The sequence below is a fragment of the Colletotrichum truncatum genome, assembly GCF_014235925.2.
Source record: "Colletotrichum truncatum strain CMES1059 chromosome Unknown Contig_0004, whole genome shotgun sequence".
Lineage (NCBI taxonomy): Eukaryota > Fungi > Ascomycota > Sordariomycetes > Glomerellales > Glomerellaceae > Colletotrichum > Colletotrichum truncatum.
Window position 1 is genome coordinate 3,465,307 of NW_027222401.1, and position 24,775 is coordinate 3,490,081.

Below are 24,775 nucleotides of genomic sequence, written 5' to 3' on the forward strand. Positions count from 1 at the left end.
ATCGCATGCTCTACACGGTATATACGACTCGGTGAAATCGCTCAACATACCTCAAAACACACCTTATCAAAACATTTCGGGAAATATGGGAGCAAGAAAACATGATGGGGCCTGGATCGAAGCGAACGAAACGATTAAGGAGGGCCTCGAATCAACTGATGACGATGGACATATCAGCAACTTGGTGGTAGGCGGGAGACCCAGCCAGGCCATTAAGTTGCTTGAGAAAGTGAAGCACCGTGTAGACGATCGGACAGCTATATGTTATATGCACGACGGGCTAGGAGTAGCTGAGGCGGTGAACAACAGAGTCTTTACGGACGCAGAGAAACGACCGTCGATTGTTCTCGGGCACATGAGCCACTCGTTGGCCTATAACAGAAAGACAAAATCGGTTCGAGTAATGTCGCCAGAATATACAACCGCGCTGACCGGCGTACGACCTTTCCTGGGCAAGACCAAAGAGAAAGAGCTTTCTACGGATACGTGGCTGCGTACGCAGGGCATGCTCGAAAAGTTCGCTGCCTCCGACATGCTCAAAGCCAAGGGCGTGCAACTTGATAGCTGGATGAAGCTCAAGATTCCTTCGCTCATGTTTTCATCGGTCATCGACCCAATCTGCGTCCTGTTGGACGCACGCTACAAAGAAGTACTCTACAACCCGACGGCGAATAAGTTGATTGACCAGCTGCTGTCCGAGATTGCCGACGTCGTAGGTCGTATGCCTGAGGTGAAGCATTCACCAGAGCTACAAAACATGCTGCGGAGCGGGGGTATGCGGAGACAGATTATGGGTAAGCTCAGAGGCAAAGGAGATGCGCCGAGCAAGATGGCATTGCAGATCCAGCGAGGGATGTTGACAGATATTGACTATCTTAATGGATTCTTCATTGAGAGAGGGGGCAGGCTAGGTATGAAGCTGCCGGCGAATGAGATGGTTGTCGGTATGGTTAAAGCGAAGCACAAGGCGCAACTGGATAAAACCCGGTCTTTCATTCCAATGGAAGTGACCTCAAGACGGTAGTGAAGTTAAAAGATGTAAGAGGTTGTTTTTATGTATTCACAAGGCGGGAAAGCATTTTGTATGACTACTATTAGAATCACACCAGAACATATTAGAATTCCTTTCAAATTGGAAAATGTGAAGTGCAGTCATTCTCAACATGACGTCCATGTCTGTGAACTTTAGCTGGTTGGTTAATGACGGTCAGACCACTTAAAGTGCAAGTCCAGCACGTTCTGAAATTTGTAAGGCGCCAGCCATTAGCCAAGGTAACCCCGCCAAAAACTTGCCTTCAGGCAGGGCCGCCCCGCGTTTGCCTGAACCAAACATCAACACCGCGCAAGCCACAGATACCACAAAAAATGGACGACTCCGAACTTGACCAGGTACCAACCTACGCGCAGCCCTTATGGTGGCATATGTTCGACCAATACTGACCGCGCATACCCCAGATCCGCAAGGCTCGCCTTGAGCAGCTCAAGGCGCAGGGCGGGGCGGGAGGCAGCTCCGCAGGAGGCTCGAACCAGAAGCAGGCCGAGCAGCAGCAGCAGCGACAGTAGGTCGACCCCGATTTTGCCGTTGCTTTTCTTACTTCGCCATGGCTCGACAATGTTTAATCACTGGGCTCTTGTCATTCGTATAACCACTGACATAATGCGCCCCTTGGGTGCGTGCACAGACAACAAGAAGCCGAAGCCAGGCAACAGATTCTCAACCAGATCCTGCACCCGGAGGCGGCGGACCGCCTGGGCCGTATTCGCCTCGTTAAGGAGCAGCGCGCACAAGATGTCGAGAACCGACTCATCATGCTCGCTCAGTCCGGCCAGCTGCGCAGCAAGGTCACCGAAGCCCAGCTGAAGGAGCTGCTCGCCGCCGTCGCCGAGAACAAGGAAGAGGAGAAGATTGTCGTCAGCCGGCGCAAGGGCTGGGATGATGACGACGATGACTTGTTGGACTTGTAAACATGCGATCGAATGAGCCCCAAAGAAGACAGAACGGGCAGTATGAAGTACGGAGGAAAAATCATGAAGCACACACACACACAGTCATCTTGCTGGACCTGTTGTCGTTTTTGCCTTGGCATGGCATCGGGTCAGATTGACAAGGCAAACCGCCCTGCCAGAGGTGATGTGCCGGCGTTGGAATGGCGTTATTAGCATGCTGCAAAGCCGCATTGGTTTGTGTCCAACAGCTGGACATTACGAAAATACACATAACCTACACTACAATTACATGCCCGTATTTATCAGCCCTGCATGGCTTCCTTGGCCTTTTTCCTCTCCTGCCGCTCCTTTTTGCGAATGTCCCTCATGTTAGGCGGTCTTTCAATGCCCAACTCAGCCCTCAGGTCATCTACGTCCCGCTCAAATTGCTCTTCCCAGTAGACATTGATCACCTCCTTAGATCTCAGTCCGTTTCTCAACGCCCATGGCCCATAAATCTCTCTGAAGCGTCTACGTTCTCCTTTCTTCATTGTTGCGTAGCTCATCACTGCAAAACCCGTCATGGGGATCAGTGTGTTCGCAAATTCGAACGCCTTAAGCGCAACTTCTCCCTCCCGAACGATCGGCAGCCCCGTGAGGGCGTGATAGAAATCGTGGCACTCGCGGTACCGTTGCATCACATACGCACACTCAGGGTCGTCGATGTAGCGCACCGCCGGCCGCGTGTCGGGGCTCACGCCCTCTGCGTCGAGCCAGCCGACATATGCCCGGCCAACGCTGTTCTCGGGCAGCTGACGTAGTCGCTCGAGGTTGAGGGATGTAGAAGTCATACGCGGGCGCTCACGAAGAATACGACGGCCCGTTGGGTCTGCGAGCATGGCATCGCGGAGGCGGTAGATGAAGTATGGCGTCGCAGTCGTCTCGCCGACAGCGGCAATGAGGTCACCACGGTAGGGACTCAATAGAGACCATATTCCTGCGCCAACAAAAAGCCCCGCTCGTTCGATTTTAGTAAGGGGGACATGGCCTTCGTATTTCGGGGGTGGGCGGTTGAGCACTGAGAACGGGCGGGAGGATTGTGTTGAGGAGCAAGCGGCGCAGATGGCGGGGATGGCTCGACGACTGCTTGCCGCTGGGAAAGCACAGAGGGCTTTCATTTTCATTGTTTGCAGGAGTAAATTGAGGAAGTGAGCGTCGCCAAGGAGCGATGCGATGACGCTGTTGTATCAAAAAATGATTTTCGGAGCTCCTGGGAGCTATCAGGTGCTGGTGGTTCGATGGCCGGAATACAATTTGGAGCTCAGAAAATAGTCAATTACCTCACCACAGTAGTACCCTGCAAATGGCAGCCAAGACCGAGAATTGAGCTGTCGGGTCGGAGCATCGGCGTCTAGTAACACCGATCATTGCTGCTTTATAGGGTACTTTATTTTTGCCAGAAATCTACAGAGCTGAAAAGAAAATCCAAAACTTGGGGTTTCACTGCTCCTGGTGCCCCGCATACGTAATATGATTGGCCGAATAGTTTTTGACAGCCACTCGTCTCAACTCCAGCTCTTGTTGTCACTCAACCTTGATCAACTGTCAACGGGTTTAAATGACTCGATCTTGAGACTCTAACCCAAATCCGCAATTGAAAGATGCCAAAGTTTTGATCATGTACTTTCAAGATTTGTGCATATTTCACACGCGGTCGAGCTACACGCCTATTTGAGTTCCTCATTCAAGTTCAGTGTTCACTCAGATTTCGTACATGAGATCCTGGCTCACTCACTCCACCATCTTTTGTCTGACCTCCCTTGGCATTTGTAGGACATCAAATTTCTTAAGCTGGTAAATTGATTTTGACAGTTGAAATTCTCCGGTGCTCATATCATCTTCTTGACTTGAGTTGGGTCCAGCCTTGGGTTTGAGTCAGCACTTGCAACTCAGCACACTCCGACCTATGCTAGACTCAACTGCCATGGATGCCATTGAGAATCTCCTGACCTGGGCGAAGACTCAAGGCATAACGATAAACAATGTCGGTCCAAGAGCCCTACCTGGCCGTGGCATAGGCATTGTCGCAACTGCACCTATTAAGGTCAGTGAATCTGCAACCTCTCACCATGGAATGATCTATCCGACTAACACATACCAGAAAGGCGATGCAGTCCTCGATGTCCCCATCCCTTGCCTAAAAACAATTAGGACAGTCCCAAAATCGATATCCCGCCTCTTCCCAGAAGATATCGCGGTTCATGCCCTCCTAGCAGCGGACATCGCCCTCGACACATCGTCATCTTTCAAAACCTGGTCCGCCGTCTTCCCTTCGCCGCAAGACATCTCCTCATGTCCCTTGACATGGCCAGATTCACTCACAGCTCATCTCCCAGCGGCGGCATCTTCGCTCCTTTCGGCTCAACGTGAGAAATTTGAGTCCCACTGGACTCTGGTCTCCTCGGCCCTGCCCGACCTCACCTATGAAGCATACCGTTATGCATGGCTTCTCGTGAACTCGCGCACATTCTACCACGTCACCCCCAAGACTGCCAAACGCAGCAAGGAAGACCACATGATCCTCCAGCCCGTAGCCGACCTTCTCAACCATTCTTCCAGGGGGTGCAACGTCGCCTTTGACGCAGAATCTTTCACAATCAGTGCCGACAGAGACTATGCCCCTGGAGATGAGATACACATCTGCTATGGCCGACACAGCAACGATTTCCTCCTCGTGGAATACGGCTTCGTCATGGGTGACGGAGAGAATGAATGGGATGAGGCGTGCCTTGACGACGCGATCCTCCCACGGCTGGAGGCCTCCCACAAAGAACAGCTCCAAGACCGTGGTTTCCTGGGGAATTACGTAGCTGACGCCGACATGGTCTGCTACCGTACCCAGGTTGCGCTTCGTACGCTTGTGCTCCCAGCGAGAAGGTGGGCGAGGTTTGTGGATGGGTTCGAAGACAGTGAGGTGGAGCAGGGCAAGGCTGATGAGATTCTGAAGGAGTTGTTGGCTGCATACGACAATGACATTTCCTCTAAAATCGAGATTGTAAACGGGCTGAGTGATGGAGAAGAATTTCAGCGGGAAATGCTTGTAGCGCGTTGGAGGCAAGTGCAGGTGCTCATCCGCACGACAGTGCAGAACCTCAAGGTCCAATAAGATGAAATCAAACATTTAAGAGATCAAACGCAGCTCCAAGTCTGGGCGGGTGCGATTTGTAACGTACAACTAACAACGCCAGGGCCGAGCTGCCATGTGACCATTTCCCATGCAGCTAAAAGTCTAATAGTACACCATACATCCGAACCAACGACTGAGCAAACAGGTTTAAAAAGCCGGAGGAATCTCATTTTAATCTGCCGCAACTCAGGGGGAATCTGTGACTCCATTGCCGGTCCATCGCAAGCAACATTCCATTACCTGGCGGGAACCTTCTGTTTCAAAAGTTCCTTAATACGCTTTTTGGCTGTTGCGACTCTGCATTGAAAGTAAATTCATCTTCCAAGCATCACAACATGCCGGGTTGCAGCGAAGTGATTTTCACCCACTATGAGATCTATACTCTGCGGTGCCTCGCCGACGAGAGAACTACTCCGGACGGGGTCGTTTCGCACCGTGAGGGTTGCCCCAGTCGTTGCCACCGCCTTGGTTTCCACCGAAGAAAGCCGGATTGAACTGTTGCGGCATGCCATATCCTATAACGAAGTTAGCCTGGTGGCTCATCAAGAGCAAAATGAGAGGGAGTGAAAGGAAGAGGCAAAAATGAAATGGGGTCAGTTGGCATGCCGAGTTTGCTAGAGGGCTGCCTCCTGGCCAGGGGCCAATAGTCAAAAGGGGGTTGAAAACACCAGGCCGTGCTCCTTAATCCAATGGCCTACCTCCGCTAAAGATGTAGGCTGCGGATGTTGTTTCTGGCGCTGAGAATTCGGAGAATATCTTGACTGAAGACTGGCAACTTTGCTCTTGTGTGCGCCATAATGTTCCTTGCGTTACTGGGGTTGTTGGGCAGTGAAGAAAGGTGATGGAGGAATGTGAGGTGTCTGAAGTCCAAAAGAAAGGGGTTTCGTACCAGGCATACCGCCGCCCATCATGTTCATGTTCGGCATGCCTCCCATCTGCATGCCACCCATCGGGCCCATGCCCATGCCGCCCATCGGGTTGTTCATACCACCCCGGCCACCGCGCATCCCGGGGCCGCCGCGCATGCCTCCGCCGAAGCCACCGCCCCGTTGAAAGCCACCGCCTCCAAAATTGCCGCCTCCCATACCATTGTTGAAGCCACCGCCCATGTTGTTGTTAAAGCCGCCGCCCATGCCGCCCGAGAAGTTGCGGTTGAAGCCGCCTTGGTTCATGCCTCCTCCACGGGGTCCGTTGAAGCCACCACGACCGCGGTACCCGTTTCCACGGAACTCGCCACCCATTGAAGACGCTTGGTTATTATAATTACCACCAGGTCGACTGTTCTGATCCTTGCCCGCTCGGTTCGGTGCGTCCTTAGGCAGCGTACGGAACGGGTTAACATTTGGATTCGAGTAGGTGACATTGTGCTTCTTAGGAACGCCCTGGGCGCCGTCTGTTGACTCTATGGCGTGTTTGGCAGCTGTTGCTGCTTGTTGCGATGCGAACTCGACGTAGACTTGGCTGTGCTGGAGTTAGCAAACGCATGTCATGGATGAACTGATTCCTAAGCTCCCTACCCCTTGCTCTTGCCGTTGACCTTGTGTTCACTAAACGTTATGTCCTTGAGCTCATCCTCGCAGTGGGCTTCCCTGCACCACCCCCTAATGTCGTCATCGGTGTTCCACCAGTTGAGGTCCGAGATCATAATGGCTGTCGTCGCGCCAGGATCGACCAGTCGATCATCACCTTTTCTCTTGACACCTTGCTGAGGGGCAGTCGCATCTTGCTGGTCTTGGTGCTCGTTTTGTTCGTGGTACTCTTCTTGGTGGTCTTGCTTCTGTTCGTCAGGGTGGTCGTCGACATGCCCATTGGCTTGCTGCCCATCATATGCCTCATTGTTACCATCTTGGTGATCCTGGGGCGCATCACCGTAAATATCGATCTCAAATTCCTCCTCAGCCATGTTGATGGTGGTATCTGGTAGCCGTGAGTTGAAGTAAAGAGCTTGGTTGTAGTTGTAATAAGGTTGTTATTAGTCTGCGAGATACAGGGACCGTCTGCAGTCTTTGAACAGGATTATCAGCCGCTGCCAGATACAGGGTCATTGCCAGAATTTTGAACTAAAGAAAACTCGAATAAAACAGGATGGAGGCAGAAAACAACTGATACGTACACTCCTCGTTCCGCAGACAGGACAGGATGGGAAGAGGTTGGATTGAATGCCCAAGCCAGGGGTCCTCTCCTTTTTTTCAACCAAATAAAATTGAAGACAAAGCTCTGTGCCTTGGTCTTCCCAAAGGGCGGAGATGATTGGTTTTTCTTTCCTTATTCGGCCCAAAAAGCCTTAGGTACAGGCAAAAGATAAAGTTGGACGAGTGAGAAAGGTGGAAACAGAATCCCCAGATTCAAGAGTCCGTTTGCCCGTTCTGCCACCGCCTTGAGCCGTTGCTTCCACGCGCGTGCCTTCCCGCTGACTGCGCGACCGAATACTGTCAGCCGGTGTAGTTAGTTGGTGATCCAAGAAGCCAATTAAGGTTTCTGGCCGAAGTCAACAGCCGTAAGTATGCTTCGCTGGCGACTATAACGATTATACGAGGACGACGAGGTAATACGTCGGACTCGATACAATGTGCTGTGTTGGGTGTCGGTACAGCAAGGGAGGTCAGGTCGTCGGGACGTTGACGCGATGAAAGAAATGCGGTTGAGGGAGGGAGTGGAGGAGCGTTTGGGAAGAGAAGAAAACTGGGGGAAGCTCCTGAAAGAGCTGAGGTCGCATCCTGAACCAGGCGGAACCAGGCAAGGGCCACGGCCACCAGGCTGTGGCAGGCACAGACGCAGCCAGTGGGTGCTTCAGTGGAGCCTTCCAGGTGCTTAGCACTCTGTGAGCTGGCGCGATACGTATTTTCCTCACTGTCATGTGCCTGCTGTAACTATGACTTGCCCAGACAGGCCCAGACCAGCGACCCTTTTGCCTACTGGCGGGGGAAATCCAGGGGCTCGCAATCACCCGCTCCACTGTAAATAGCCCCACATGCTCATTATCGATGTTAGATAAGCATGAAGTGGCGCGTGCTTCGGAGCCGGGGTATTATTCCTCCCTTCCTCCTTTATGGCAATCTGGCTTCCTGCCATAGCAGGAGCGTAACCCGAAATTTTGGGGACCCTCAGTGACAGCGCGCTCAATTTAACACATCTCCCTCCGCCATTGACCTCTCGAATCTTCCACCTTACCGACCTGCACGTCTTAAACACCCGACGCCGCGCCTTCCTTTTATCCACCTGACGATTGATTTCTCTGTCGCGGTTCATTGACATTCTGTTGCGACTATTACCTGACCAAAAACCACATTCTCTTCTTTGATACCCACGCGCTTCTATCCACAATGGCCGACCAGGTTAAGGAGATCCTCGAGGTTCCCTCCGAGTTCGCTCAGGAGGGTGTCCAGTTCATGAGACGGTGCACCAAGCGTACGTGATGACTTTTTTTCTTTCCTTTTACTCGCGTCAATGCTAACTTGTCACCAGCCGACAAGGTCGAGTTCCTGAAGCTCTGCCAGGCCGTTGGTGTTGGTTTCCTCATCATGGGTGCGGTTGGCTACATCGTCAAGCTCATCCACATCCCCGTCAACAACATTCTTGTCGGTGGCGCATAAATAGCCAATCGTTGTCTAACGGAAGCAACAATTATACGACACGGCTTATCGAACATACTCCCGTCGACGCAGTCGGTCAAGATGAACACGTTATACGAAAGCAGGGGGTTCAGAATCATCACACGGGCAGGTTGCAATGCATTGCGGCAACCTCGAAAGGCGGAAAACACGCACTAGCGTTAGGAGATACCCCGAATCCAGTGGCTTCATCAAATCATGTATCATTGCCAAAAGAGGGGTTGACATGTGTGGAGGATGTACAAATAATCGAAATAATCATCCCATGTTGTCCTTTTCATGTGATTTTTTTTTTTCAATTACACTTTACATGCGGAACGTCTCGCCGACAGTGATTAGCTTCTCGTCGACGTTGCGGCCCATTTTTGGCTCCGCCTCGTCTTCCTCGGCTTCATTATACGAATGCAACGTGCAAGTTCCATGGGCCATATTGAAGCCGTTCCATGCGGACGCTGGGTAATGTTAACGCTGACCTTTGATCATGGGGTATGTTATTACTCACCGACGAGTACTGGGGCATTTGGATGCCAGCTCACATCGCGCACGCATGTGTTCCAGCCCGGAAAGTCGTCGCCGTGGTAGATGCGATACCTGCGTTCGAGAGGTCGTGAGTTTTTAGTCGCCTTCCTCACATCAATGGTGCCTGCCAATGTCGCATCTAAATTCCAAATATAAACCTTGCCATCTTGACTGCCTGAGTAAACATATCGGGAATTGGTGCTGGACGGCGGCGAAAAATGGCAACGGATCAGTGTGCGCATCACCCGGTGCCCCCTAAATGTGACGAGGGAGTTGTCATTTGGATGAGGGAACCAGTCCTCGTCCCTGTAAGTCCCCCACCTATAGTCGAAGTCGCTATTCATGGTAACTCGCTGGGGGTTGAGCTCTTCGTACTTGGACATGGACATGACCATGCGAAGGTCCCATAGCTTCATGGTCTGATCCTTGCCGTTACTCAAGATATACCGGCCGTCGCCCTTACTATCGATATACGTAAGCCCCTCGACATGGCCCACAAAGGCACCGGCCGGCCGTTGGTCTCCCATGCTGCGTCGGTCCCAGACCTTGATGGTGGCGTCGTCCGAGCCAGAATAAAGAATATGGGGAGATGATTTGTCCGCAAAGCAGACGGCGTTTACATCATCCGTATGGCCAACAACATTGTGAAGTACGGTTCGCGACTCAATGTCGTAAACAACAATCGATTGGCTGTTGGTACCTGCCACAAGCTCTCGGCCATCGCCTGAGAACCTGACGGACCAAATACCAAACGAATGCCTTGAACGCCACCCTGCGTTCCTCTGCCCTGTACTCCCCTGAGCAAGGTCGAGTGTGTACGGGTCTCCTGTATCATTCGGGTCTGTAGGTGCAAGGCACACATTGCTTTGAATCGATGTATAAGCGAGCCAACGATTGTCAGGGCTCAAAGACGCATCTGTCAATGTCCACTGGCCCCATGGGTAGTTGACTGTTTTATAGTACTTCCAGTTGTATGGATTCGATGTGTCGTACATGCGGACCTTGAAGTCGTGACCGCATGCATAGAAAAAGTTGCCGTCGTCAGAGAATTGACCAGAGTAGACAGGGTCGTCATAATGTACGATCATCTCGGGCTTGGTTGATGGTATCATGCCCTGGGCCATAAGATCTTGGTTTTGTTGCCTATCCCGTCGGGTGCCCAGTCCCAGCTCGCGATCTAGTATCCTTCGCGCCAGTTGCTTCTTCTTTGTCACGCGGTACTCGTTTGCGCCAAATACACCAGAGTGCATCAACTTAGTGCCTTCGTCGCTCGGTACTTTGGGAAATTTGGCCGGCTCTCTGCGGGGCCGCCTCCTTCGCCTGCCCCAACCCATATCATCATCGTCGTCTTCATCGTCGAGAGTACTGCGCAGCGTAACTTCGCCACTCTGGATCAAGCCGAGCAACTGTGCCCTCGTTAAGAATCCTGTTCCATTGCCCGCACCAGCTATTGACGCATGTTAGTCAGGGCGCCAAGGACTTGAAAAAAAGTCATCTTAAAACTTACTTATAAGAGCCATAATTCTCGAGATCGTGTTGTCGGATGCATCGGCTCCCTCATCCTCATCTTCGTCATCGTCTTCGCCTGCGCCCATGAACACTTCAACCTCTACATTGCCGTCGCCACCGTCATCGGCATCTGTATCAGAGTAAGTCAGATATGGTCATGAAAAAATCTTTGCAACTCCATACCATGATATTCATCGTCATCGTCATCTTCTTCGTCCGGTTCATCTTGGAAATCAGGGTCGTACTCCTCATCGTTGTCCATATCGTTGGCATCTTCCGGATCGAAGAATAATCTCCAAGTGGGTTGATCATCATCACTCGCAGGCTCCATATTGGGAGGAGATGGCGACCGGGAACCATCAAAAGGGTCCATTTCGAGTTATTAGTGTTCACAAAGTTCGGATTGAAGGTACGTGATACAACGGAGCTCGGATGTGAGACTGCCGATGTATGACAGCGAGCTCGATAAGGGAACGTCTGTGGCAGTCTCGTAAATATCTTGCTTGCTTTCGAGGATATTCAAAATAAACAGGAGAAAAAAAGACGGATTGAAATCAGCGACAAGATGCTGTGAAAAGCGGTGACCAGCTTATGTTTCATGGAGAGGCGGTTGTTCGTGACGACATTCATTATGGTCCGGAATAGGTGGGGTTCCCTGGCCGGTCGGCGGAGATAAGATAACGAAGCTACTGTAAGCTCCGGCGTTCAGTGCGACGCAGGACCTGGAGCTCTCGCCGCAGCAGTCCACCAAAGTGATGCGGTACGTATCTTTCGACTTTGGTTTAGCAAACCCAGAAATCTGTAAGCAAATCTGGGGTCAACTGGTGACAACCTGGGTGATGCACCCACTTGCTGGGAAACACGATGATCACAACTACTTTATTCACTCCATTATTATGTTGACCTGTCTGTACGCTTGCTTTTGCGTCCTATTACCTCGCTTTACTATGGATTGTTGACATGAACACCGTGGGCCCCTTGCATTGCTGATACATCCAAGTCCATTATCCGAGCCTACTGTGTCCTCTATGAATATATCCCATATTAGCAGCCCCTGGTGGAATTAGTCTAGCGTACGTGTAAGGGGCTACTGGGGTCTCCGGGGCCCGCCAACTGAAGTCGCCCCTGTGGAGCATCGCTGGTCCATCGGAACATGGGGGCACCGCGGCGCGTCCTCAAATGGTGTCCCCCCTCGTGGCCGTGCAGCCAAAAGATACGTAACAAATTTAGAACCCGTGGCTTAGCGGTCGCATTGGCAGTGTAATCAGAAACCATTTACTTTTCCCTCCCCCCTGGCCCAGGACAGAACATTGAGTACCATCACCAAACTCTCTTTCACATCCCACCGCATTGCCCCTGAGTGTGAGGCACGATACCCCCGAACGAGTCAACATGAGGATGCGAACCCGCCACTCCCCTCTGCTCCTCCTTCTCATTCCTGGTCTCGTCGCGGGACTTGCGGTCGAAACCAAGGACAAGAACGATGCCAAAGCAGTAGCTTCCACAGACAAAACTGCTGATCCGGCTGTTGGCTCTACCATCAAGACACGGTATGGCACGGAGCATGCCCCCGTCGATGGCAAGGACGGCATGCCCCATCAGGGTCCATGGGTCGACAAAGACAATGACGGCGACAAGAAGGCGAAAGTCGCTGATGTCGATTCCAAGAAGGACTTACCTCCCTTGAAGGGACGCCCATCTGATCCGACCGTTATCGATGGCAAAAAGATCCCCGAGAAGAACGATGGTGTTATGGACGACAAGACCCGCCAGAAGCCCAAGGAGGGCACCACCGGCACTGAGGGAGGTGTCAGCGAAAAAGACAAAGCGCGCAAGGCCGCGGAGGGAAGAACGGGTGGAAAGGTCGACACAAAGCCAGTAGCTCCTAAGGAGCAGCCTCCTCTGCCACACAGCGAACAGGAGAAGATTTTGAGCGACAAGGACTCGCAGAAGGACTCTAGCAAGGACAAGGATCACGACCATGACCGACATACTCCCGAACATGTCGCGGGACTTGAAGTGAGTTTCTAACGCCATACCAGCCGACCACAAGATGCTAACATACCGCAGAAACCTGCAGACCTACCCAACAAGCTTGACGACAAGCCGAATCCGATTCCCAACTCGGCACACAAAGACCATCTAGACCTTCCGAAGTCAAAAGGAAAATCCTCCACCTCAGCTGAAGACACCGAAGAGGGTGTCATCCAGCCTTTCCATTCCTTCGTATTGTCATTGACAATGATTCTCGTTTCCGAGGTTGGCGACAAGACATTCCTTGTGGCCGCACTTATGGCGATGAAGCATGACCGGATGGTGGTCTTCTCCGCTGCCTTTGGCGCCCTTTTGGTCATGACTGTTCTGTCGGCTGTTCTTGGCCATGCAGTCCCGACTTTGATTCCAAAGCGTGTGACAAGCTTTCTTGCCGCTGGTCTGTTCTTCGTTTTCGGTGCGAAGTTGCTTCGCGAGGGTCTCGCCATGGACCCTAATGAGGGTGTTACGGCCGAGCTGCACGAGGTCGAGAGGGAACTTGCTGAAAAGGAGAAGGAGAACAAGAGACGGGGCTCTACTGTGTCTCCCTATGCATTGGAGATGGGTCTCAATGACAGAAAGTCCAGATCCAAGAGTCGCTTCCCCTCGCCTCCGCGCTCGGCGTCCACCTCTCCGGGCAGAAGCCTGTCTCCCGGTCCTGGTGGTCTCAGAGGTTCCCTGCAGGGTCTGAACAATCTCTTCTCCCTGCTCCTCAGCCCTGCTTGGGTTCAGACTTTCGTCATGACCTTCCTTGGTGAGTGGGGTGACCGTAGCCAGATTGCGACCATTGCCATGGCCGCAGGACAGGACTACTGGTGGGTTACTTTTGGTGCTATGTTCGGACATTGCATTTGCACTGGCGCCGCTGTTATCGGCGGTCGCGCCATTGCAGGTCGTGTCTCCCTCAAAGTTGGTAAGTTAAAGCGTTGCCCGATCCAAGTTTACTTCTAACCTTTTCTAGTCACTGTCGGTGGTGCTGTGGCCTTCCTGGTTTTCGGCTTCATCTACTTTATTGAGGCGTTCTACGCTTAACGGCTCCGACGACACTTGTCTTCGCACCCTGAAATTTCTTCTTGTATAGAATACGCCATTCTTCATGTCTCATCACCCTTCGACTCAGTCATGCCCTTCATACGGTACACCCCACATTCGCTACATGAACTTTTAATCAGATAGCCCTTGGTTGATTTCTCCCCATCGGCACGGGAGGGATACGAATCAAATGGCTGAAAGATAACTACATTAGGCGTCGAGCCTGTTTCATTGTCTTGGTCATAAATACGATAGCAAACGGTAAAGGGACGGGGAAATCCCTTGGGAAACTAGCAGGCGAAAGCATTCGGTTGCGATGGAAAGTCAAAAAATAGCAGCTTTGTGTGAGTTGGAATTACACATGTATAATAAGAAGTCTTGGGCCATAGGGGTATGGGTTGGGAGTTATACGGAAGAGACATCTCCCAGGTTAGTTATGCAGCCTGGGAGGGTCCGGCTATACACAATGCATTGGCGTTATTTGCACTTCTTAGTCTATCGCATATGTTGATAAGTTCATACTTTGATTGTAATGGTTCAGAAGAGCGATATCGTTTACTTCCTGGATCAGACTAGCACTACGCCGAACTGCGCCGATCCTACAACGCGCAACGCCAGCTGTACAACTCATGCTACATTCGATTTCGTAATTATTGAAGTAAGCAAGCGCAGTATGTGCTGCGCTATCAAGAGCTTGTTTCGAGTAGCTTAAGCCAGGTTACGCTAATGATGGTAGTCAAAGGACCTGGCCCCAATCATGAATCCCTGGCCAAAGTTCCCCAGCTGACGCAGAAGTTGCTCACGTTGTACCCCTGCCCCCACCTTTCATCATTCCCCAAGTTGTTCGTCTTGCCATTTGCAACATCTCTGCTTCCCCATAAGAGTCGGGTTCCCAAGACGGTAACACTCCTTCACAAGGAGAAGATGCCAAGAAATTTCAAGCTTTTATGATAATCGTTGTTGCGCCACAAAGAGGCCCAATTGCCGCCTTAGTTGTCTCACTGTTCCGATGTGTTTGAAATAAGCCGACAACAGGACTGCCCTCCTCTAGACGACTCTCTGTAAACTTGGGTCTCCTCCTTGGATGTTGTCGAGAACTAGGTTCTCCCCGGACATTGCTTTTCCGGTGGGAGCACCGCCAATCAATCATTTCAAGAGGGACATCGCGGCGCGGCGGCCAAAACAACCTAACCCCCGTCTCTGTTCGCGATGCCAAGATTGGGACATTCCCGAGTTCGCCGCTGGCCATGGCCCCAAGGCACATTATTACCTGCCCCTCAGCACAATATCTCAGGGTGCTAAGAACTGTCTGATCTGCCGTGCGGTGTCCACAGCAGTTGAGAGCCGTCGGCGGGAGTGTGACTGGTTGAGGAAAAGCCCAGAGCAGAGCGTCTATGTCGCTGTCCAGGGACCATTTTTCCTGGATTCAGGATTGATGAAAGACCAGAAGCGCAGGCTGAATCGCTCTGTTGAAGGCGAGATATCGGTTAAGATGTTTTTGGAGCTGACGCTTAGTGTCGTTCTGGATGGGACATGTAGTGGTGATGTGGCGCCGTTGCCGCTGCCGCTGCCGCTGCCGCCACCTTTTGCCGTAACGCCTCAGTTCCAGATGAAATATTTGGAAGGTGACACACCACGGTTACAGGCTGTTGATGCCTGGGAGGCCGAAAGTTTTGATGTTTCTACACTAAAAGGGTGGATTGATGGTTGCGAGATGTTGCATGGCAAGGAGTGTGTTGGGCAATACCGATCGATATGTGAGTACCTTCAGAGTCCAAATCTAATTCAAACATCCTGTCTCTAACTATTTGCAGCTGACCTTCCATATGGGTTCCGGGTTATTGACGTACATTCGATGACCATCGTCCAACCCGTCAAACCTGTACGTTTCGTTGCGCTGAGCTACATGTGGGAAGCGAGTGAGGGTGCCGGACACGCCCAGCTCATAAACGCAAATGCCAGTGACCTAGAGGTCGAAGGGAGTCTTTTGGCAGTCACCCTCCCCCGAATCATCACCGATACAATCTCGTTATGCAGGGACCTTGGCGAGACCTATCTCTGGGTAGATCGGCTCTGCATTATCCAAGATGACGAGCGCTCCAAGCCAGACCAGATAGAGGGCATGGACCGGATCTACCAGTCGGCTGCCTTTTCCATCATGTCGGCCTTGAACGATCGCAAGGGAAGGGGACTGCCAGGCTACGCCGACTATCACAGAATGCCACGGGCCTCCTTATGGGGACCACCGCGGAACAGGAACACTTGGCGAGGGTGGCGAGGGATAGATCCGAACGGTATTGAAACTATCGTTGACGCTTCACTATGGAACCGGAGGGGCTGGACCTTCCAAGAGAGGCTGTTGTCGAGACGCCGACTTTTTATCACGGAATATCAAGTCTTATTTGAATGTTGCCGCGGTCAGGCCACTGAGGAACTCACCTGGAACTATCCTAAAAAGTCGTCCCAAACACCAGAGAGCCAAGAGAAAACATCCAGTGAGCAAGTATCTACGGAGCACTTGGAAGAGGACACGGACGCCAGTGCCTCCGAGCAAGATGCCAACACATCTCCTGAGTATGCAAAGAAACGCCGCCATATTCCTAGTATACCAGGCTTCTACCGCCGACCTCCCCATCGCAAAAGCGCCACGATCAGACTGGCAAACCAAGTATCACTTGCACATTACTGCCACTGGGTCGAGGACTATACGTCCCGCCAATTCTCGCACAGCGCCGACGTCCTCAACGCGTTCGCAGGGGTGGGAAACGCGGTCAAAAAAGCGATGCGCTCCGAAAAGGTGTACGGAATTCCAGAGGTACATCTCCCCCAGGCTCTGATGTGGAGTCATATAGGTGCTGCATCACGTCGTCAAGGAGTGGACTGGATCCCGAGCTGGAGCTGGGCGGCATGGATGGGGACGGCCAGTTATCAATGGATCCATGGCGAGGCTAAGCTTGTAGACACCAAGCTTGTCCGTATTGTGACCTTGGTGTACTTTCATCTCCAGGACCCCAAAGGAGTAGGCGGGCTTCGACCCATGCGCGTGACAGAACGCTGGATGGGCACAGGGATGCGGTTGGTCAAAATCCCTGGGCCTGAGAAGCTTCCTCCCATGCAGAGGAGAATGGATGGCGGGAAAGTCCGTGTATCGGAAGAGGTAAACCAGCGATACGCGGAGATGTGGCGTACATGCCCTCACAGCCCGTGGGAGGCCCTCGCGCATACTGAGCTTAAGCCGGAAGCTGTTGCCATCGCGCGAGATTTCCCTGGGGCGTTAGTTTTCAGCACCACTGTTGCGTCGTTGAGGATCGGACGCGACTGGACGAATACGGGAGTAAGAGCATCCGGGAAAGAGTGGGCGAGAGAAGACGCGGAGATTTTGGACCTCATGGGAAGGCAGGTCGGTTATCTTGACAAGATGGATGTAGATTGGATTGCAGGGCGAAAGGGCACGAGGGACCGGAGGAAGCTGCTCGATTTTGTTGTGATTAGCGCCGGGTTGGAAGTCACAATCACGGACAGAAACGAGTGGGCTTTCATCGAGGGGCAGTTTCACGAGATGTGGAGGTTCAACGTTTTGCTAGTTGAGAGACTGTCGTTTGAGCCGTTCGTCGCAAGACGCATCGGGGCGGGATCTGTGAGGGTCAGCCGATGGAAAGACTGTAGTCCTCGCTGGGAGACGGTGGTGCTGTGCTAATCAAGTAAGATAGTTTATTAGGATGAGGGCAATTGTCGCTGGAGATTCAGGTAGCAGGTATCGTGACCTTTGGCGCGTTCATTCTGTTGTTGATCAGTCAAGGACGTGGTCCGATAGTTCTGTGGCTGCACAGCGTTCCCATGATCGACCCAAACAATGAGATGTTCATCCACTTAGGCAACTTGAGATTGAGATTAACTTGTACTAACTATTGGCAAACATCACACAAATCAGATACCATCCACTCGTTACTCTTCTTCATACCGCCGCACAGAGGCGACAAGCACAATGAAAAGATGTTGTCTTGCGACAGGCAAAAATCAAAAATTGCACCCACGATGGCCCCGAAGGGCAATCGAGAGAGGTCGACTCCGCGATGTGCAATGCAGGCCTCCCTCTCTGCCACCCGGATTTCTTGATCCCCAGGTGGCCAGATAAGGTAAGTATGAAGAAAAAAAGGAGAGAGAAAGTTGAAAGAAGCGCGGAGGGTGGCGAGGTTTATATAGACTGGGATGCCTTGAGATTAGCTGGCCCAAGCTTCTTAGTCAGCCCTTATTGACACGTGACGGGTAGTGGGTACGGGAGGAAGCTGGTTCCTAGACATGCCTGCCAAATCAGGAAGATTTCAGATGTTCCTCAGGCTCACAACAATCGAAGGAACTCTACGCTGGACGTTCCTGACAAACATCATAATTATTTTAGGTATTCTGCATATTTTGGGACATCAGGCTTTCCTACCTAGCTCATGCAGGTCGTTGCCTCTAAAGTCAGGAATGGCTAGACCTACCTGTTTTTGCTGACATTTGAACCAAGAGACTCAAAGCACCTGTTTTTCAACGGACTGCCCAAAAGTTATTTCAAAACAACTCTCATTTATGGTTTCGGGGCGATCTAGCATGTGACATGTTACCCCTTCAAGCATTTCAAAGTCTAGAATGTCTTGAGTGACATGTGTTTGATATGTCCGCCTTTGGCTGTTTACCTAGGCTGCGCTGTTGTGTTTTTAGAACGTCATGGTGTACGGCATTCGAGGTAAACATGCAGAATGACCAACATCTGGATTGTACAGGCGGGCATGAGCTTGAATAAAATACTCAACAACGGGGGATGGATAGAGTAGCTCCTGAAGAGAAGCTAACATAGCATCAGAAAAGTGTCTGGTTGTTTAGCTTTGTGAATAACAAGAGACCATGGTTTTTCCAACCAATCTCTCGAGAAAATGTCTCTCTCTTTAAGTTTACGTCAACCTGCCCGAATGCTTCCGGCTATACTGAAATTTTAGCGTGAGGCACATGTTTCCAAAGTAAAAATCCAAATACGAAGGGCCTGATCTGGCATGACTACCATGTTGCCAATTGCTTTCTACTTCTTTAACCGTAGGTTCTCTCTGCTCTTTTCTAGCATATATATTACCACTTCGATCCATAATAGGAATTCAAGTCAGCGTAGAAAAGCGAAGTGTTCTGTTTTATAGGTCGAACCACGGGCTTGCCTGATGCTGACATTCTACCACGATTTTGGGAGGGATAGCTATGCAGCCGTTTAGCCAAGGCAGCAAATAGGTCGGCCTGGCGCGCCTTTTCGCCAGCTGTATAATCCTTTGAGATGGTAGGGTGAACCGAAAAGTTTGTCCGTGTTATCGGTTCGAAGTCGCAGTTCATATGCAGGCTCAATGGTCGAAATTTTGAGCCCTTTGATCGACTAGAGTACAACATCGCATCCTCCCCAATCCACGTTTGCTGGTTGACAGGCTCGACCGGACTAGTTTCAGTCTCATCTATGCTCTCATACTCAGATGACAGGGGAGAAGATGTTCGTTTTCCCGTTTCATGAGCGCTGCATAATTTCAGTAACAGCGTACGTGAACCTCGAAGATGATCTTACTGCAGCTCTTCAGCTGTTGTGAACTTTTTGGGATTACTCGGACAGCACTCGCACATGAAAAACCCGCTAATCACAAGTTTTTGTGAAGTATCGCGTATTTTGGGACGCTGATAAAACGAAGCATTTCTGTATTTGCTGATAACGTGCTGACGACGCGCAGAGACTGTGGAACTGGTGTACGGCTTATAGCCTTTGCGTCTGGAGGACGAATAATTGGGCTTTGTGGGAGGCATTGACGTTGAGTTCGCAGGCCAGCCTAAGATCTGTCTTTGACGTTGGAAGGAAGACCCAAGGTGGAAGTGCTTGGGTGACTATGGTCGTCTGAGTGACAGCGATGATTCTGTAGGTTTCACAGGGGGTGAAACAGGGGGTGAAACGGAATTCCGTTCGTCAATAACAAATAACAGTAAATTGGTTCTAATCGATGGTTTATGATTGTTGAAAGTGGTGTTGTTGACTAGAAGGTGGGGATATTCCCCCTTGGCCTGTCACGTGGGTCTGGGAGGCTTGGGCCTCTCAGCCTGGCGGGCGTGTGGCTGGAAGTGCCACACGACTCCGTATTCCAACTATCGCAACACTGGAAACTCTCTTTTTATGGTGTTGAAGCGGTTGGAATACGTTGTCCCTATACAGTTCCGTCTCCTCGTCAATTCGGCCTCCTATCCCTACTTTCTCCCGTAGTTACGGTCTTGTTACCCATCCCTCCATACGTATCGTTATCGTGTTGCTATCAACGAATCTCTCGAGGGCTCGATTTGGTTTGCTCTTCGTGAGGGCATCAGCAGGGTTGTTTTACCCTTGACTTCGTTGACGATACGAGATCGGAAGATTCGTACGTTCTGGTGCCTTCTCTTATTGAACTGGGTGAATTTGAACACTCCTCTAGCGATGAGGCTGTTGATCTCTTGTTTAGTTGACTGTTCGAACGGTTCGCCTGGTGTAGTAATAACACCTTCTCGTCGTAGTTTGATTGCCAATTCTTCGTCTGCTTGCTCCTTAATCGATAGGAATATTTGTTGATAATCCGGGTCATCGTTGAATTCCTCTGTGAAGTGGGCGATTGGCAGTGGTCTCTTCCGGGGTCTGCCCGGGCGTCTTCTCGGTGGCTCCGGTGCCTCTTGCGGTTCGTCCGGTTCACTGCCTCCGCCGGCGACGATAATTTCGTCGCGTACTACTTCCTGCTGCGGTATCTTAGCTTCGGGTTCTTCTTCTTCTGGCGCGGCGATGGAATTAGGTGGTTGATCGGGATCTTCGTAGTATGGTTTGACTACGGTAGACCGGAAGGTCTTCGGACCACGTGGCGTATCGACAGTACAGGTTTCGCCGTTTATGGCTGCTAAAGTAAACGGTCCGGTCCAGCCCTTCTTTTCGCGCCATACTCGTACTTGCGACCGTAGCGGTAAATTAACAATTGGCCCTGTATCAGGGCCATTGCGGGTGGCGATAGCTTCTGCCACCTGTCGCCTTGCGTGAAGTTCGCGTACTTCGCTCGTCGCCTTCTTAATCGCTTTCGCCCGCCTTGTGACTTCGGGAGATGGCGGCGAATCGTCGGTAATTCGTGGGTACGAGCCGAATACCAAGAGTGTTGGCACTATTCCGTTCGGGCCAGCAGTATCGTTGACTGCTTTGACTGCTGTTTGAAGTGCTGATTCTGGCGTAATTGTTGGGTCTTCTGCTCTGATGATTTCGTACGCCCTCCTTAGAGGTGTATGGTATCGTTCAACTTTCCCAATACTGTTGTGGGCTTCTATGGGAATTTCCTTGATTTCAATTGCCATTCCTCTCGCCGCGTTTCGGAATTCTGTTGAGCGGAAGTTTGTTCCAGCGTCGGTAACTAGCCAGTCTGGGGGTCCCTGATACACATCTATCCAGCAGAGGCGTAGGGCTTCCCAAGTGGCTTTCGCAGAAATGTCCTCAAGGAACCGGGCGGCGTTGAACGCCGTGGCGGTATCGACGACGTGGAGGACCGGTCTGTTACCCTCAAGGTACATCACGTCGGCGATAACCTCGTAGTTGAATTCGTAATCGTCTCGTAACGTGAATTTGAACCGTGATGGCGCTGGTGCGTGCATTTGGCATCGATGGCAGACTTTCGATAGTTGCTCAATTGCCGTAATTTCAACTGGGTGGCCGGCCCTCTGGAGCACCTTGTGTAATCGTTGAACAGATGGGTGTCCGAAGCGACGGTGAACCCGTCGCAATTCAGCGTCTGTGAGGTGGTTCCAGGCGAGTGGTTTCTCCTTATCGAGTAATAACCATGGGTGGCCCCATTTGCGAATAATAGGTACGACCTTATTTCCTTGGATGAGGGTATTCGTAACGTTGTTAAAGTAGACCTTCAATCGGTCCATATCTCCTAGGCACATAAGGAAGGGAGTGTTAGTCTCAATAACGTGAAATTTGACGCTTCCAAACGGCGTTGGCACTTTGGTAGTCCCTATAGACTCCAGTGGTATCCCATCGCCGAATTTCACTGTAACGCCGCCAGCCGCCTCAGTGTTTAACGTAATTCCTTCGTAAATTTGTTGTAGGGCCACGAATTGTGGGTGGCCAGCGGTTGAGAATCCTGCTGCGCCCGAGTCGGGCATGATCCCTTGGAAGTTCTGGGCAGAGTAGCGTCCCTCGAGTGTGAATTGCGAAGGTAGCTCTTTCGGTTCTGGTTGGTTGCGGAAGAGGTCTTCTTTCGTAATAGCATGGCGGGTTGACTGGTCTGCTAGGATCGTGGCGATCCTGTTGCCGTCAATTGCTGTTGTAGTGAAATAGGCGGTGACCTGGAATTGACTGTCGCTGCCGGTCTCTTCCTCTTCGTCACTTTCACTGGTTTGCTCGGTTACGTGGTAGTATTGCTGGGGGTCTTCGGCGGTAGGTTGTAGGTCTAACCCGTCGAAACCCTCGTATTGGACGAGAAATTGGCCATATGCTGGAAGTGACGTATCCTGGGCATATTGGGTGGTTTTGAACTTCTCGTACGCTTTTCGTCTCTCTTCTGTGGTGTGTTTGGTTGACCAGCAGTTAGGTTTTCCACACACGTAGCACTTCTTAGGCGTTGGCGGTAATAGGGGTCTGTCACGGCTTCTTCCTCGTGATGATCGACTTCGTGATGAACGACTGTATCGTGAATAACGCCCTCGACCGTTGAAAGTTCTGTCGGTCCAGTACTGCTCTGGTGGGTTGGCTACTGTGTTGAATTGTTGTTGGTTGAGACGGGTAGCTGTCTCGATCGACGAGATTAATTGGCTGCGAAGTCCCTCGTACGTCTCAGCCGGTACAAATAACGCCATTGCACACTCTGGAATATCTCTACAAGCGTGTAGAAGTTGGGTATGGAGGGATCGGTCGTTGTGATCCTGTTGTGGCAAACCGGGCTGAATCTTGCTTAATTTGTCACATAGTATGTCAAAACACTCCGATTTGGTCTTTCCAGGGTTATCGCGAATGATTTGGGGAAGAGTAGTTGTATTCCACTGCGTAACGTACGCTTGTTGCCTTTCCCTAGTCTCGAAGTGTGATTTCAATTGGTTGATCATGGTCTCGAAGTTGGGCTGTGGGTTGATCACTTTAATCGAGGCGTAGAAGTAGGTTTTGGCTATTCCTTTCAGTATTAGGGGAAGTGCCCTGTTGTATTGGGAGGTGTGAATTCCCAGCATTCTACAGTGATCCACGAATACTGGCATCTTCTTTTCGAGTACATCGTACATATCGCCGCTGTATTTCATATCGTCGGGGTATAGTTTCGCGAATTCTGTTAATTGCTTTCCGATACGGTCTGTTGACTCGTATGGTTGGAAGTCTGTTAACGGAGAGACCGTGGGATGTGGCGGTCGGTACGGTAGTTGCCACTGTTGTTGTTCTTGTGGAGGAGGTGGCTGTAGGGTTGGTTCGACTCTTCCTCCTGTGCTGTTGGCTACTGTTGCCGGTCTCGTGATCTCTTCGTGGAATTCGGGGTCTTTTATCAGAGCCTTCAGGTTGCGATATCTCTTGACGCCTTGTTCGAGTTCTTGGGGTGACCAGTAGTGGAATTCTTCCTTTTTGAGGGCTAATGCCACGTTTTTCGAGATTTTCTTGCCATCCATTTCGACGTAGACGCCGTTACCGATTAAATAGTCTCTGAAGAATCGTAGGATTGGGGGAGGTACGTTCTGGAAGTCTTCTTCTGACCAGTCGGCGAAATCGGGAGAAACTTCGTTCCATAGCTCGAGGCCCGTGAGATTCCTCTTCTCATAGGTCTCAAGTAGGAAACCCATATAGGAACCCAGTTGCTGTGGGCTAGCGTTTGTAAGGTCGATTGCCCAGTTGCCCCATACTGCTGGATCGATCATACTTTCGATTCTCTGTGGGATGGGGACTGTTGATTGGCTTTTGGCAGTGACGCCGCTCGCGGGCGATCCTTCTCGTGAATTTCGCTCCATTCTGACAGTATAAAAGGATTACTTCTGTTTAGAATCTTGAATTCTAATCCTCAACAGCGTCAGCTGCGATTGGTGCAAGATGCAGGCCTGGAAGTGGGAGTCAAAAGACGATTCGGGATATTACGATTCTAAGGGGAAAGAATCGTGAAATCGGGGATTTTCGTCGGTTCGTCGTTTGTTTCCGTCGGCGCCGTTCTCGCTGATGTTCTCGAGGGGTGTGAGGGTATACACAGGTCTCGAATTGGTAGGGAGAGAGTTCTACCGTAGATTCTCTCGTGAATCTCTCTTTCTCGCTTCGGGCTTCGCTCCTCACTGTTGGGAAGTTTAGAATCTAGCGGACAGTTGGCCTTATGACGCCCACAACCACGTGCGTTTCTCCTAAGCCGCAGCCTCGGAGGCGTATACGTATAGCTGTATAGGCGGATTACCGCCGGTAGTCTCCGCTCGCCTTTCGGCGTGTTCTTCTTCTGGTAGGGAGGTCTCTTGTGGCAGGCGCCTCGCGGTTGGCACCTCGTCTGGGGATTTATTGAGAAACTAGCGGGCGCCTCGTGATTGGCACCGCGCGTGGGGGATAGTTGTAGTTGGGGAAGTTGTTGTCCCTTGTGGGATTCGTGAATCTTCGCCCTTGTGGCGTGAAGAGGTTGGAAGACCGTCGATTCGGTAGGTCTCTTCTTCTGGTGATTGAAAACGCGTGATGGAACGCTCTTGCCAGCGATAATTGGCTGCGATTAACCTTATCCCGCCCAGGGTGAGCGTAGCAGTCCCTAGGTTACTCGAATAATCGGATTGCTGGTAGATTCGAGGAAAAGAAGCTTTCTTCTGCTGGTTTCCGTAGATCCCAGTTACTCTCGCTTCTTCTCTCGTTAGCACGAAATCCCTACTTTTACCTGGGCTTGGGTATCCAGTTCAAGAAGTCGTCTCTTCTGGTGTTGACCTTGCTGATCTGCGGTTTGTCCGTAGCAGAGTGGTA

The 24,775-nt window shown here is 51.3% G+C and overlaps 9 protein-coding genes across 9 annotated transcripts; 5 read left to right on the top strand and 4 right to left on the bottom strand.

The window, feature by feature from the left end:
* Window positions 1-403: 403 nt before the first annotated feature.
* Window positions 404-1,965, top strand: CTRU02_207680 (2-dehydropantoate 2-reductase; the record flags this gene model as incomplete). The annotated part of the gene is made up of 5 exons (XM_070204940.1): window positions 404-794; window positions 1,153-1,192; window positions 1,254-1,389; window positions 1,456-1,559; window positions 1,683-1,965. 5 exons carry the CDS (start codon window positions 404-406, stop codon window positions 1,963-1,965), a joined length of 954 nt encoding a protein of 317 aa, XP_070061473.1.
* Window positions 1,966-2,249: 284 nt separating this feature from the next.
* On the bottom strand, window positions 2,250-3,110 carry CTRU02_207681 (coenzyme Q biosynthesis protein Coq4; the record flags this gene model as incomplete). Its single annotated transcript, XM_036727460.1, has 1 exon — window positions 2,250-3,110. The coding sequence occupies one exon, from the start codon at window positions 3,108-3,110 to the stop codon at window positions 2,250-2,252; it is 861 nt and encodes a 286-aa protein (XP_036580825.1).
* Window positions 3,111-3,910: 800 nt separating this feature from the next.
* On the top strand, window positions 3,911-5,092 carry CTRU02_207682 (SET domain-containing protein; the record flags this gene model as incomplete). The annotated part of the gene is made up of 2 exons (XM_036727458.1): window positions 3,911-4,030; window positions 4,088-5,092. 2 exons carry the CDS (start codon window positions 3,911-3,913, stop codon window positions 5,090-5,092), a joined length of 1,125 nt encoding a protein of 374 aa, XP_036580824.1.
* Window positions 5,093-5,922: 830 nt separating this feature from the next.
* On the bottom strand, window positions 5,923-7,016 carry CTRU02_207683 (RRM domain-containing protein; the record flags this gene model as incomplete). Its single annotated transcript, XM_036727457.2, has 2 exons — window positions 5,923-6,574; window positions 6,631-7,016. The coding sequence occupies 2 exons, from the start codon at window positions 7,014-7,016 to the stop codon at window positions 5,923-5,925; spliced, it is 1,038 nt and encodes a 345-aa protein (XP_036580823.2).
* Window positions 7,017-8,436: 1,420 nt separating this feature from the next.
* Window positions 8,437-8,706, top strand: CTRU02_207684 (translocation complex subunit sss1; the record flags this gene model as incomplete). The annotated part of the gene is made up of 2 exons (XM_036727456.1): window positions 8,437-8,521; window positions 8,579-8,706. The coding sequence occupies 2 exons, from the start codon at window positions 8,437-8,439 to the stop codon at window positions 8,704-8,706; spliced, it is 213 nt and encodes a 70-aa protein (XP_036580822.1).
* Window positions 8,707-9,218: 512 nt separating this feature from the next.
* On the bottom strand, window positions 9,219-11,125 carry CTRU02_207685 (WD repeat domain-containing protein; the record flags this gene model as incomplete). Its single annotated transcript, XM_036727455.2, has 3 exons — window positions 9,219-10,690; window positions 10,751-10,882; window positions 10,936-11,125. The coding sequence occupies 3 exons, from the start codon at window positions 11,123-11,125 to the stop codon at window positions 9,219-9,221; spliced, it is 1,794 nt and encodes a 597-aa protein (XP_036580821.2).
* A 1,019-nt stretch (window positions 11,126-12,144) lies between these two features.
* CTRU02_207686 (upf0016 domain-containing protein) lies at window positions 12,145-13,815 on the top strand (the record flags this gene model as incomplete). The annotated part of the gene is made up of 3 exons (XM_036727454.1): window positions 12,145-12,771; window positions 12,823-13,696; window positions 13,745-13,815. 3 exons carry the CDS (start codon window positions 12,145-12,147, stop codon window positions 13,813-13,815), a joined length of 1,572 nt encoding a protein of 523 aa, XP_036580820.1.
* Window positions 13,816-14,899: 1,084 nt separating this feature from the next.
* CTRU02_207687 (uncharacterized protein) lies at window positions 14,900-17,512 on the top strand (the record flags this gene model as incomplete). Its single annotated transcript, XM_036727453.1, has 2 exons — window positions 14,900-15,572; window positions 15,630-17,512. 2 exons carry the CDS (start codon window positions 14,900-14,902, stop codon window positions 17,510-17,512), a joined length of 2,556 nt encoding a protein of 851 aa, XP_036580819.1.
* A 2,600-nt stretch (window positions 17,513-20,112) lies between these two features.
* Window positions 20,113-23,805, bottom strand: CTRU02_207688 (uncharacterized protein; the record flags this gene model as incomplete). Its single annotated transcript, XM_036727452.2, has 1 exon — window positions 20,113-23,805. The coding sequence occupies one exon, from the start codon at window positions 23,803-23,805 to the stop codon at window positions 20,113-20,115; it is 3,693 nt and encodes a 1,230-aa protein (XP_036580818.2).
* Window positions 23,806-24,775: the final 970 nt, after the last annotated feature.